The following is a 14,667-nucleotide window of genomic DNA, read 5'->3' on the forward strand; positions in this document are numbered from 1 at the left end:
AGGTAATGTTCAAAATAACATAAAATAAAGATGCTCCCAACAGGGAGAATGACAGAATTCAGTCGTGATTCGTTTTCATTCTATACCCTGGGAGTAAATATGAAACACTGATATTTAAAGTAATCCATTATATTAAAAAATAACCCTTCATCACACTATTCATCTGGTTCACTATCCAGTCAAAGGTGGTAGCCCCGCGTAGCGTACTCATTAACGCTCTCGCCTTCGGTGCGAGCGGTCCCGGGTTCGGTTTCCGGTGGGATCGAAAAAGTGTAGAAAGCTTTTTAAGACCAGTCATCCTGAGTAAGGTTTTCCTGGGTTTTTCTCATTCACACCAGGCAAATGCCGGGGTGGTTCCTAACTTATAGATCCCAGGCCGCTTCCTTCCTTCCCTTTCCCCGTATAGTGTGGCCATTTAACCCGTCACGAATTAGGAATGACGTCCCTCGGCGAGCAAAGATGCCGAAAGCCCAGAAATGGAAATCCTAAATCCGGTCAAAGGTTAATTAGATCACAAAACAAACCACTGAATACACTGACACTAAAAATAATGGGTGATATCAATAAAACGGAGAAGTTACTCATTACGCCCAATTTTGAAGTAGTTACTCGCATTGGTATCAATAAAAAGAGAACTGAGTACTAGTCGTCTCGGCTGACCTCGGAGAAGCCCCGCCCTTTTGAAGTAATCACACCTCTATTCTCGAGCCGAGTAACTACTCCGCGTTTGATATCAATAAAAATCAAAGACTCTTCTGTGATGCTAGTAACTTCTCCAAATTTGTGGAGCAAGCTAAATAGGTGACTCCGTGCGAAATATGGCAGAGTATATGATTGTTTTACTACGTAGAAAAACTTATAAACTGCATAGAAATGTTGGAAATGGAGATTACAAAAAGCATTATAAGTTTATGAAAGAAAATGCAGTGATTAGCACAACATTTTTTAAGGAGAATCAACCGAAATTCGGGGTGGTGGACTACGTAATGATGAAAAGATGCGGGTTTTCTTCAAGGGCGCCGATCCTGTGGGGCCCCGGGCCCCCCAAAGCTCATGTGGGCCCCCTATTGTATTTATGAATATACAATATTTGGCATAATTAGAGTGCAATTTGTCTTAAAATCCTGATATATATACCTTCTGCATCTGAATGCCCTCTCCCACCCAAAAAAAAATTTACAGAGAAATCGGTGCCCTTGGTTTTCTTGCGTTACGTGAGTGATCCGGGATTCCAGGTCGGAATGTCAGGGGATTCTGATGTGGCTCAAAGTACTGTCTATGACTACCTGAAAATGGATTGTTTCCGGAAGTGTGCGTAATATACAAACAGCAAAGCAGAGTGGCAAGAACAATATACATTTCCGGGTGCTATCGGAGCACTTGACTATATACAAGTGGCATTAAAGAAACCTAGTATTTTGGAGAGTAATACGTTAATAGGAAGAGCTATTTCGTGGCTAAGCGGTTAGCGTACATGCCTTTGGCATAGGAGACCCGCGTTCGATTCCCGGCAGGAGCTCATGTGGTTTGGATTCCACGTTAATCAGTGGGTTCTGTCTCATATAGGCACGCTACTGAAAAGGACGTTAAACTAATAATCAACTCAACTCAACGTTGATAGAAAGGGTGTATACATGAGAATGTATTTTGTTTATGTCAAGGCGAAAGGGGACACGTATGGTGTGGAAAACGCAATCAGATGGACGTGATTTATGACGAGGGTGGCTGGACTTTTTAAAAAAGAAAACAAAGGAGCCAAGTGTCTGATTTCGTTCTTAAAACCAAACAATCTACAAAGACCTTGGACAACACGTGATATGCGCTTGTCGTGTTAATCTTGATATTACTGGATTCCAATCAACATTCATCAGCTCAAATAGGTTCATTCCCATGGTTTCAGTATTACTTTCTTCTTTCTCGTTTCTTTTTTTTATATTTTTTTCTTCTTTTTTATTTTTGTTTTATTCTCGCTCGAATATTAAAGATTCTCTTTTGAATTTGTGTCTCAGTCGTAGATGTATTTGATATTTCGTTGCATTTCACTGTAATTACCTTCAAAGTTTCGGCTTTCCTTCGTTTACTTTCTGGTAACTGTGACTTTGAAAGTACCACTGGAAACTCTTTTACAATATCCACAAATGCACTTTGATTGAAGCTATCGTTGCTACTTGCCCGTTTCATGGCTTTTAAGATACTACGCCATAGGTTAAAAACAACGAAATGACTGCGCGATGAATGGGAGAAATGAGTAATCACTTCTTTTATTGATACGACTCAGTGCTACGTGCAGAGGAAGCGCGAGTAAACGTTCATAAATCTGGAGCAGACTAGACCTGAGTAGTGGCTTGTTTTATTGATAGGAAATTGAGGGAGGAGATTCCTCCAGGTGTAGTTACTCCGATTCTCGAGCAGGACTTCTCAGGAGTAGTTACTTATTTTTATTGATATCACCCAATATCTCAATACACAGCTGAAATAAGACATTAATAAACAGAAATAAATCTTCAAACTTGATATTTGTATAAGTTTTCTTCCGGAAAACACATAGAAAAATTAGATTATTCATATTGAAAAATAATGTAGTTATCAGTTTCCAGTTCCAGTTTAAAGTAGTGATAGTATACTGTTCAGTGCTACAAATAAATATTAATGAATAATCTGAACTCATCAATCTGTCATTTCATTCACTTTAATACCTCACTGTCCATATACAAACTGTTCGTGTACAAATACACAATAGTGCAAACTATGTATAAGATTTCTCTTCATTCATTCTCTTCCCATTGAGTGAACTCTGAAATAAATTTGTTTTGTATTCTTCTGATATGTGCAAAACTTCAATCGCACGGCGGAAGTTCGGAAGATATATTTGATGAAATTTGATAGCGACATACTACATCATCATGACTATTACAGTACTTTGAGAAGCAAGTAATTACTAGACGTAACATTCATTCGGAGTCCCGGGTTCAAACCCTGCTCCCGCCAAGTGAACTTTGTGGTAGAGAAACACCGTGTGCTTGGGTTTCCTCGGGGTTCTCTCGTTTCCTCCCACTTTCTTCATTCCACCATTTCATTCATTACTCATCATTACAGTCTCCTTTAGCCTAGCCGGCATATCCGTGGGAAGTAAAACTCAATTTCATTTAATTTGTTTTTTCGTAACATTCATTCAATGACTTATTTTCATACACACATATATACAGGGGTTGCACAATAACATCTGAAACGTTTGCAAAAGTGTGAAAATCATACCTAGTATGGTGTGTGGCCTCCTTTTTTGTCCAAAACAGCTTGGATCCGACGTGGAATAGACGTATACAGCTCGTGAATCTTGGTGTGTGGAATTTCGTACCATCGTTCTTCCAAAACATGCTCCAGTTTCTTAAGGGATGCTGGTGGAGGGTAATGAGACCGAACACGCCTTTCTAACTCAGACCACAATGGCTCAATGATGTTCAGGTCTGGTGATTCTGCGACCCAGGGGGGTGTGATAACTCCTGGTCATGCTCCTCAAACCATGATTTCACCGTTTTTGCAGCGTGACAGGTGCCAAATCATCTTGGTAGATGCCATCACCATCAGGGAACAATATTTGGGCCATGGGTGGAACCTGGTCCCCCAAAATGGCCTCTTACGCCTTAGCATTCATCATTTCATGCAGAGGTATGATGGGACCTGCGGAAAACCACGATATCACTGCCCATACTGTAACAGAACCACCGCCATGCTTTACAGTTGAGAGCAGACAGTCTGTATCATAGGCCTGCGACGGTGTTCTCCATACGTAAACACGACCGGTTGTTGGAAACAAGGTGAAGGTCGATTCATCGGACCACATTATGTGTATCCACTGCTCATGAGTCCAGGCCTTGTGGTCCTTGCACCACTGGATAAGCCTCTTCGCATTTACTGCTGTGACCAGGGTTTTGGCGTTAGCAGCCCTGCTATGAATTTTCATTTTATGAAGTTCCCGTTGTACTGTTTTCGATGAAACCGGGTTTTGTAGGCCGGAATTGAGTTCAGACGTAATTTTCATTGCAGTGGTGTTCTTTTTAGCTGCTACAATCCGTTTTAATGCCCTCCGGTCCCTATCTGAAAGGATTGTCTTTCGACCACTCTTGTGCTTTGCAGACGTCGTTTGCCCATGAATTGTGTATGCCCTCGTGATATTGGACACGGTGCCTTTCGATACCCCCACAATGTTCGCCACTGTTGCCACTGAAGCTCCAACCAGACGGGCACCAACGATCATGCCTCTTTGAAAGTCTGTCAGGACGCCCATTTTACCGCACCACTTTCACACTACGACACTCACAGATGAACGGGTTACTGCTGACGAAGAGGAAGGTCCACATGACACATTGAAAACAAAAAAACGATCGGCAACCGCAACACACGTTGTACAGTGGAGGGCCAAACTTACCTGTCCTGTATGAAGTGTTTTTAGATTATTTTTTTTTTGTCTACCCCTGTATATGTTAATGTTCATTACATGGTTACATTATTAAATACAGTGAAATCTGTCTATGTTGGCCACCATCGGTTCCATCGAAAAGTGGCCAACTTAGGCAGGTGGCGAACTTACAGAAAACAAGTATAATTGGTGTATTTTTAGAATAGGATTTCTAGTATTACTTGATTGTAAAATTTTAGTAAGCAGTGGCACGACAGCTACTTATAAATAATGCATATAGAGTAATCATAAAAATATACAGTGCTAGAAAATATTACTATACTGTGTTTAATATATGTACATACCTTTCTCTTCCTGAAAACTAGTCTGGTACATTGGATTATTCGGATTGAAAACACAATAACACAAACAACCATGAAACAGAGGCGTATGTACGCAGTTTATTGAAATTGATATTATAGCACACTGAGTTATTCAGATTGGAAACAAGAAAAGCTAAGTTATAAATTGAGAAATTCATATACAATTTATATGGCTTCAGTTGTTACTGAATGGTGGTTCATTCTAGACGTATTTGTTTTATTCTTTTTGGCAGATATGCACATTCTAATATTGTAGTTAACTACCTCTTGTTATAGAGCTAGAATTGTTTCCCTCGGAGCAAAAGATGTTTTGAGAAAATCTTGATTGAATTCATATCTCAAAAACTCCACTATCTTTTGACAAGCTGACAGGTGCCAATAGTTGACAATTGAGATGGTTAGTTTTAACCGTGAGAATTTTCTGGAATTACTAAAGCTCCCTACTGATGAGAGGAGCTGATATAGCTAATGGTTTTACCAAAACAGAGAGGGTAAACAAATACGTACAACCATTTCCTGAATTCCTGTACGTGCTTTCTCTTATTCACATCTTCTTTCACCACCCTTTTATCAGGGTAGTCTTCTGGCCGTTGACCTCCAAGAGCAAATCGCGCGAATCCTTGCTTTTTTTCTCCAGTCACAAATACAGAACATCTGTCTCTCATATGGGAATACGAAAGAATTAAGAAAAATAACAAAACAGTATTTTTCGTGGCCAAGATATGCAGGTAAATTTATCATTATCATCATAGAGTAAACATTGCTTCAGTGTGTCCAACTTCCAAGATAGACAGGTGGCCAACTTATAGAGTAGTAAGTAACGAATGTCTTATGGGAAAATGCAGGTTCAAGACGAACTAGGCCAAGTTGACAGGTTTCACTGTACTATTTAGCCTATAAGATTACAGTCATGAAAAAAAAAAAAAAAAAAAAAAAAAAAAAACCTCGTCAATTAGGTACATAAATTTCAATACTTTGCTAATCACTGAGATAATTATTGGCCGTATACTATATTAATTGGTCTTCTTAACGTGTCTTCATAAATGCTGTTATATATCTAGTGAAATGCACGCGTATTCTTCATAAAGTAAATATATATTGTTCTTTGTTTATAAAGTTCTTTGTTGTTATAATGTTCTTCGTGTATATAGATAAAGTGACTGTTTATTATGTATATGTAATATATCTGTATTATTGCAAAAATAGGATCAGTTTATTTAAAGGATATGGGTAAAAGGAGTACCATATAGGAAAAGATAAATATGTATGCAATATCATAGTCATTTCCCCAATTCACGATAAATATAAATTGCCAAAATTATATGATTCCATAACACAAATTTTCCATTAACAGTTTTTAAAGTACATGCATACAAAATAAAGAAAATGAAGAATTTTTCATGAAATATAGTAAAATCAAAATAATCACATGATGTAACAGATTAGATATATATAATACAGGGTGCGGAGAAAGTCTCGGAACGGTCCAATATCTCGCGAAATATACAGATCAGCAAAAGAAACAGAAACACGTGTTAAATAGTTTTGAAAAAGCTGTTCAATGATACCAAACGCAACCTCCTATCTGCACCTCTCTCGAGGGTACGGTGAGTAACTAAAATTTTAATTCCTTTGCTCATTTCTTATTGCACATTTGAATTCTCCAGAAAAAGAGAGTAAGGAATGGGATTTCCAAAAAGTGAGTTCGGCTACGGGCATATAATTTGAAGTACTCACCAACTACATCTATAAAAATTGTTGCGGAAGTACCACAGGATTCTGTAACCTAGAAATTTGGATAGGACACGTACTACTTCCTAAGTGAAGTCTTGACCCGACTACGGTACGTCCCATAGTATTGGAGCTTAAAAGTTCATGTTTTCGGTAGCCTATAACTCCGAGAGGAAGCATTTGTGCACCGAGGTTCGTCTATACTTTATGTCTTATCTTGGTGTCAGGAATCACCTCCGAAACGTTGTTGGTGTTGTTTTGAAACACCTTGTATTTTCTGAAACAACCTCCCTACTAATGGCATTAGTATTCCGTTTCCTACAATGAGCACTACTAATTTCACTATCCATAACTAAAATTTGTAATCCGTAATAATCAGCTTTTTCTTCTGCGGCTTGATTAAGGTTCAATTTTTTTTAGCGTAAACATTTTATCATTGGTTCTACATTATACCAATGCATTATTTCTTTCTTCTAAACTATTGAAGAAAGATCTGCTCTCCCTCTAGTTTGCTTCTTTCTAATTTTAAACTGTTTATAATAGGACACGAGGATTATGAACAGCCGTTATCAGTTTCGTAATCAGGACTATCATTGTAGATATTACAGCTATCCATAACAATACAAATTTTTCGACTGGGATTAACAATCAGCGTCTGATAAAAATTCTCTTTGATTGAGATTGATTATCTTGAGCCTTAGGTGAGTTTTCTTTGAGCATGGTAACAACAACAATTTTCTTCCCATCACTAAAACTGACTACATTTTTAGAAAACAATCAATGGTCATATTATCTGCAGTCAAAAAAAATACAACCTAAAAGGCATTCGGTATTCAAGTCGGATACAACCAATACTCTAATTTCAAAAGGTAAATGTTTCCGCTGCGATATTAACCTTGTCCTTGACATGCTTTTTTCGTTTATCAGAATAATCTACAACAAAATTGTAGATTGTCTTTTCTTAATATGTTTTGTATTATATATCGTTCAATGCAACTGCAGATTACAGTTTTTGAATTATAACATTTCCACAGGTTATCCGGTAGAAAACATGTTTGAGTATACAATGGAAGTAGATACTAATGAACCGATTGTAAAACAATAGTACAGCCTTGCTTATCCCTTCATAATTCAACAATCAGGCTTGCACTACGTATTCCGGCAATGAGGAAGGAGACTGAGGGCACAACACACACAGAATTATTTCCAATTCCCTGTGCAAATGTTCAATAATGTTACTAGAAGCATGATAAGGCGTTATACTCCTTTCCAATGAATTGGGGACCATTGCCTAGTAAAATATTCATAAATACACTCATTCGTAAAACGTATAAGTCAATTAAACATCGGTGTAACGGTAGCATACCTTGCTTTGCAAAGAGAATAAGTCACTAATTATCGAGAATACATTTTGCACATAGTAAATAAATACGTTTTACCGTGCTTTCCTTGAGGTAACGAGCTCACGAGATCGGGTGATACTAAATATCGTACTTTGAGCTGGTATACTTTGCATTAAACATTGTACAGAATTTTTGTCCGTTTTTGTTCTCATACAAACTTCACAAATATTGCCGTAGGATTTTATGTCCCTTCTCACGGTCTTCCAATAAAACGTTCAAGAGATAATGTTGAACACTTTTAAGATTCCAAAATAACCATAATGATAATGCAAGCCGAGTAAAATGTGATTCACTAAACTCGGTGGTGAAGCTCATGAATCATTAACATTCCATTTTGTATAATATTGTTTTCAGTTTTTAGAACTACTTCGAAAGGTTAATTGTGCACATCACTTTCAACATATTCACCACATAAATGTTAAATTATGGGACGATACCCATTACATTCCCACTGATTTTTCCAGTATTTCGTGATCTAAATCATACACTTCAAATTTAATAACATGTGTGGGGTTTATATTTGCCACGAGTTCTCCTTGCGTTAGTAGCATACACGACAATCAATCACTTGAAACATTTGATTTTCCACAAATATATTCGATTTCGTAATCATTTTGCTGCAATTCGAGCGCCAATACATTAATTGTGCATTCCAATTACGTATGCACTTCAACTGTGTCAATCCTTCATGATCTCTCCAAATGTAAACCTTTGATGCTTTCAACCAAACCCTTTACTTACACATCGCGTACACTATTGACAAACATTCCAAATCAATCATAGCATAATTGCTTTCGCATTAGTTAGTATACGGCTAGCGTACTCCAGGACACACTTTTCACCATCGACAATTTGATAGCACACTAAAATCAATTAAGTTAACGCAGCATTAGTTTCTGAATAAAACTGCTTGCTAAACTGTCGATGGTGTAAGATTATGTCCTTCATAATCTCTTACCTTAATGATTTAAATGTACTTCGTTATTTCGGTTCTCATTTTCACTTTTTCCCTTTAACTACTGTTATTTAATTGTTCAAGAATGCCAGTGCATTACACCCAAAAATGACCTAACGTTTTCAGATTTCTTGGTACTGGATTTCTCAATACATTCTAGTGGATTTGGATCTTGACGAATTGCAGATGCTGAAGTGTGATAGCCTAAACAGTTCATTTCACTAACACCAAAAATACACTTTGCAATATTATGTTTGTTTCACTAAGGACTGTAAGTACTTCATCCAAACGCACTAAAACTTCAAGAACTGTTTCAGCTGCAATGAATGCATCATCAATATACCTAATCAGCTGTTCTTGTAACAGTAATGGAAACACTTTCTTTAAACACAACAGTAATATAGAAGAACCATTTTTCACGCCCAAAACCATTAGTGTGTGTTTGTATAAATTTCCTTTAAATAAAAGTGGCAAGTACTGCATATAATCTTCAGTAATACCGCACTGTTGGTAAGAGGTAGTAAAACCTAGGCTACCGAGCTCTCTCTTTTTTTCCCCTGAAGTTCGCAAATATGTATGCAAACAGTGCTGGATTCTTTATGTATATATTTATGGCTCTGTAGTCAGTCAGAATTCGTAATGATCCATTCTTTTCTCAAAACAACATTTAACGGTAACATATGGCATGAAGAACTTGGTCGTATGACATTCCGTTTCAAGAATTTTGGCTTTTCTTTACGAGTGCTTTCTTTGAACTTTTGTGGAATATCATAGGTCTCGCAACAATAGTATCATTTGTGTCAACTTCTAAGCGATGCTGAAATTTATTACATACTCCAGGGAGATGGTGTAATTTTCAATTAGAAACTGCTCACGCTCATTCACACGCCATCGTATTAACAATAATAATTATAATGTCCAGTAGTGTATCACTTTAATCTTCTAACTAAAAACTTTTACGTACATAAAGATGCTTTAAAAATGACTGATTCTTACATCTTAATTTTATAATACAATAAACATAATGATAATACAAGGTCTGTATGATAAGTAATGAGACTCGCCGCGCCGCGGCGCGCGTGTCGCTGGAGCGGGTTTGTCGGTGATGGAGGATGTAGGGGGGGGGTCCGAGCAAAGCAACGCACCGCGCGTCAGTTGGCTCCGAGCCTTAGTGGAGCGCGGACAAGCCTTGGACAAAGCCCTTGTGAACATTCTTGTCACGGCGGAAAATCAACAAACATGGAGGGTTCCATCGAACAGCGTTATGCGATCAAATTTTGCGTTCGCCTGGGGAAAACGGCTACTCAGACGCTTTCTCTCATCACGGAGGCCTACAAAGAGGAAGCCCTATCCAAAGCCCAGGTGTTTCGTTGGCACAGTGCGTTCCGGAACGGCCGGGAAAGCGTTGAGGATCTGGAGAGGGCTGGACGCCCGACAACAGTGACTACGGACGAAACTGTGGCAAAAGTGAGGGATCTCCTGAACTCAGACCGTCGATTATCGTTGAGATTGATTGCTGATGAACTCGATATGAACCACACAACAGTGCACAAGATTGTGACGGAACAATTGGGAATGAGAAAAATCTGTGCGAAACTGGTGCCGCGAGTGTTGACTGACGAACAAAAGCAACGACGTGTTGATTGTTGTCAGGAACTGTTGAACCTCATGAACAGTGACCCTAACTTTGAAGATGACGTCATAACAGGTGACGAGTCGTGGGTGTTCCAGTACGACCCTGAAACGAAACGTCAAAGCGCGGAGTGGCACACTCCTGCGTCCCCGCGCCCCAAGAAGGCCAGAATGTCGAAGTCAAAGGTGAAAACAATGTTGATTGTTTTTTTTTGACAATGTGGGGGTGGTCCACAAGGAGTTTGTACCCCAAGGACAAGCCGTCAACGCCGCCTTCTACAAACAAGTCCTTGAGAGACTGCACAGGAGCGTCAAGCGGAAAAGACCGGCGATCGCTAGCCGGTGGAAGTTGCATCACGACAATGCCCCTGCCCACACCGCCTTCTTAGTGACCTCCTTTTTGACCCGGATTGGGGTGGAAGTCCTTCCACAACCACCCTACAGCCCAGATGTGAGCCCGGCCGACTTCTTCCTCTTCCCGAAGCTGAAGCCACGCTTGAAAGGAACCCGTTTTGCAGACGTCACAGCCATCCAAGCAGCCGTGACCACATTTCTAAAGGACATGCCGGCTGCTGACTTCCAGGGGGCGTTTGCAGCGTGGAAACATCGATTGCAGAAGTGCATCGACGCAAGAGGAGAGTACTTCGAAAGCTTTTAAGTCCCTGTACAGATCAGATCAATAAAACAATGTTTCCAGACCTGGTCTCATTACTTATCATACAAACCCTGTATTTCTTAGTGATTTTCTTCGTGCTTTTTATCTTCTTGTAAACGGGGAAAGTAATCTGCTGTTGTTTGTATTCAAAAGACATTTAGTTCCACAAATACCGAATTTTCACTAACAATACACATACACTACATTGTTCACATAATGCTCTTCAGAATACTAATAGTGCTACAAAATGCTCTACAAACCTTTACTAAATGAATTTATAAACTTTGCGAAAATAATCTAGGGGATGTTTTCACTTAAATCCTCTTCCTGATAATGAATAAAACCAATTAATTGGATACATTAAAATAGGAACTGAGCAGAGGGTCCTCTGTGGAGAAAGTACAGATGTGGAGTCCCAACAGAACATTGTACTGGGTTTCAGTTTAGTCGAACTTCAGCGATAGACAAATTTGTTGGGATTATTTTGTTGTGGGAAGTCAGTCTTTTCAGAAAAAGGTATGATCGGTTCAGATCCTTTATGGTTTATGCGAAAAAGGAATGATGCAGTGCGAAAAAGGAACGAAAAAAGGAGGCACGAGGACGTGCCAGCGAGCGAGAAACAGAAGGACCCAAATATTTCTAACCCATGAATACAATTAGCTGACTTTAAGAAGGAACAAAAATTCGCTAATCTTTTTCTAGGAAGAAAGAAAAAAAAAAAGAAAAGGAAAGTAATAAAACTACATATTTGCTATTTGGTACTTTCGAAGTTTCACGTCAACTTCTTTTTAAGACCAAACAGGAAATATTCGCTCCTCATTAAAAGGTGCCGGTTCCAAGTACCGTTGCGTACCGCCAGAAATAAAACACTGTATATAAGTGTTCGTACACCTCAATTTATGTCAATAATAAAAGAAAATGTTACATTATAATAGTATTATGTAGTATATAAAGATACGTATCTATACCTATTTTATATACCAAAAGCAAAATAATGTTAATAATATGGTACTATGTTATATATAATATACTAAATTTAGTGTATTATGATTTATATACAAATACAATATATAGTGCAGAATGTTATTTCATACTATGAAATGCTGTATAGTTAAAATATAATATTGTGTACACGTTATATACTAATAATACAAGCAACAGTATAATATTACGTCAGATTTGAAGACTATAAATTTATTGTATATGAGAGCGCTCGCATTACTTTTTTTTAGTCTTGCATAAGTAGATTTAAAAAAAAAAAATTCTTGACAATTATTTTTTTCACTTTTTATTGAGATTTGTAGTATATTTAGCACGATTTTGTTTGTTTTCTTAAGGAAAAAAATTTATTAATAATTCTTTTTATCTTGCTTTATTATAGTTATATTTTTTTCAAGTTTAGGTTAATCATCTCCTTGAGCTAATAGGAACTAAATATTATTATGAGCGTCAAAGTAGTTGTCTGAAAGCTATTTAACATGGCAGAAAAATACAGTCTCACTGGTGGGGAAAAAGTGTTGTGTTTTGTGCATAGTAGAGTGTGATGGAGTAGGAATAATTACGAAAGAATTAATTAATTTTTACTTTTTATTTTTAATAGTCTGCAGTTATTAAAGTTTGCCCATATAACGAAACTCATAAAGTTTTGGCTGCCGAGTATGATTTACATGTAAAAGAGTGCAGACGCCAATTGATGTCGATGTTTGGTGAGTTGTTCAGGCTTATTATTTTTATTTTCTCTGTATTGTTATATGTCTAAATGTTACTTTTTTTGTTTACTGTTACGTAGCTCTAACCTCGTACGTCCTTACAAATTACATTAGAATTTTAAAGTTTGAATTTTTAACTTTCTAGCGTCTTTAAAAGTATTATATAATATGAAACATTAATAAAAATAAAATGCATATGTAAATACTTTCTCGGGATCTCACGTACCAGATATATGAAAAATGGAACTTAGGGAATGAGAGTGGGGTAACAAAATGAAACTACAAATGAATGTGGCTTTTGAGGAGTACGGTAGCTGAGTGGTAGAGCGCTTACCTCTTGTGCGTGTGGGATCTCTGGTTCGTTCCTCAGCCAAGTAAGTTTGTGTTGGACAACATTGTGTCCGTGGGTTCTCTCGGTGTACTTCCGTTTCCTATCACATTCTCATTTCATCTTCTATCATTCACTGTCGTTAGTCATGGCGTTAAACTGAAAGATTTCATTTCATTTCATGAATGTAGCTTTTATAAAAGAGTTAAACGATTATAGCGTCATTACACACATTTATTTAGACACGCAATTAATAAGGCATTATTCGTGTCAAGGAAGCAGGTATTGGATGTAGTAATATTGCAGTAATGTTACAGTAACGGACATTCAAGCAGGGCGATTTATTTATTTATTACCGTCATCTAAGGCCTTAACCTTGTCAGGTATTAGGGATGATGTCCCTCCGGGTACACTATTCGGCGAAGGGGGAAGGGAGGAATCGACCTGAGACCTGTATGTTAAATACCATTCCGGCATTTGTCTGGTGTGAATGAGGAAAACCAGGAAAATCCTCACTCAGGATAGCTGGCCTGAAAAAGTTATTACAAGTTTTCGATCGAGTGTCCCCACCGAGAATCGAATCCGGGACCGGTCGTACGAAACCGTTAGCGACTAGGCTACACGGGGCCACAAAGACGAGAGTGTGTTAGAGATTGGAACTGATGCATTCTTGTTTATGCAGCAAAAATCGATTTTGTTATTCATTAAGTAAATTCCGTAATTGTCGGCGTTAAACAGCTCATCCAGTAACCTCAATTGGTGAATTTCCCTCGTCACCATTGTCTCCTTAAAAAAGCAGACATACCTATGAAATATATATTATAGCAAGTATTCTGCTCAGCAGCCTTCATTTGGATCAAAATAGTCGAAATAGGCTCTCGTCACCATTATTTCTAAATTTCAAGACTGTAGCTCACTAAATCTTAGATCTAATTCCAGGAAGTCTCCAGATGTCTCACGGTGCTGGGTTAACGCCAGAAATGTTATTCTTTATACTGGGAAACGAAGCCATTATTACGTTTACCGAAGACAAGCTACAAGAGCATGATATAATGTGCGTATAAAATAACTAACAGCGTGACTGTGTACCATGTGAAAGAGTTTTTTTTTTTTTTTTTTTCGTGGTATTTTCTCAATATCAGAAACGAAAGTGGTAGTAGATTTCTTCCACTTTCAGCTTTAATATAGAGTTTTGGACACCATTGATTGCAGGAAACCGCTTCTCACTATATAGAGTAGTTAAGGAGAAAATGCGCATTACTGTATTTAATCGGTAATTGTTAACATTCGGCAATATGCTGAATATGATGTGGAAAAGTGCTTAGTAGAAGAACTATTGCAAAGAGGAAATCACATTTTGATCGGTAAGTAAGACAAAGAAATATCGTTCTTGTATTTCAGTCATAGTTTTACGAACTATTATCCGGAAATAGTGATTTTAGGGTTAAAATGAAACAACGCGGACGAAAGAGGGA

General features: G+C 37.8%; 1 protein-coding gene across 6 annotated transcripts in view; it reads left to right on the forward strand.

Annotated features, from left to right (window-relative positions):
- LOC145673896 (uncharacterized) overlaps positions 1 to 14,667 on the forward strand; it is a 128,869-nt gene that overhangs the window by 33,074 nt on the left and 81,128 nt on the right. For all 6 annotated transcript variants that reach the window (XR_014128840.1, XM_081743700.1, XM_081743696.1 and 3 more), the window contains one exon: positions 12,756 to 12,861. Coding sequence is in view for 5 of the 6 variants with exons in the window: in XM_081743700.1 (XP_081599826.1) it covers positions 12,756 to 12,861 (106 nt within the window). In the remaining variant the exon portion in view is untranslated. The remainder of the gene's footprint in view (positions 1 to 12,755; positions 12,862 to 14,667) is intronic.

This window comes from Thermobia domestica, chromosome 17 (assembly GCF_964235325.1).
Source record: "Thermobia domestica chromosome 17, izTheDome1.hap1.1, whole genome shotgun sequence".
In the NCBI taxonomy this organism is placed as follows: domain Eukaryota; kingdom Metazoa; phylum Arthropoda; class Insecta; order Zygentoma; family Lepismatidae; genus Thermobia; species Thermobia domestica.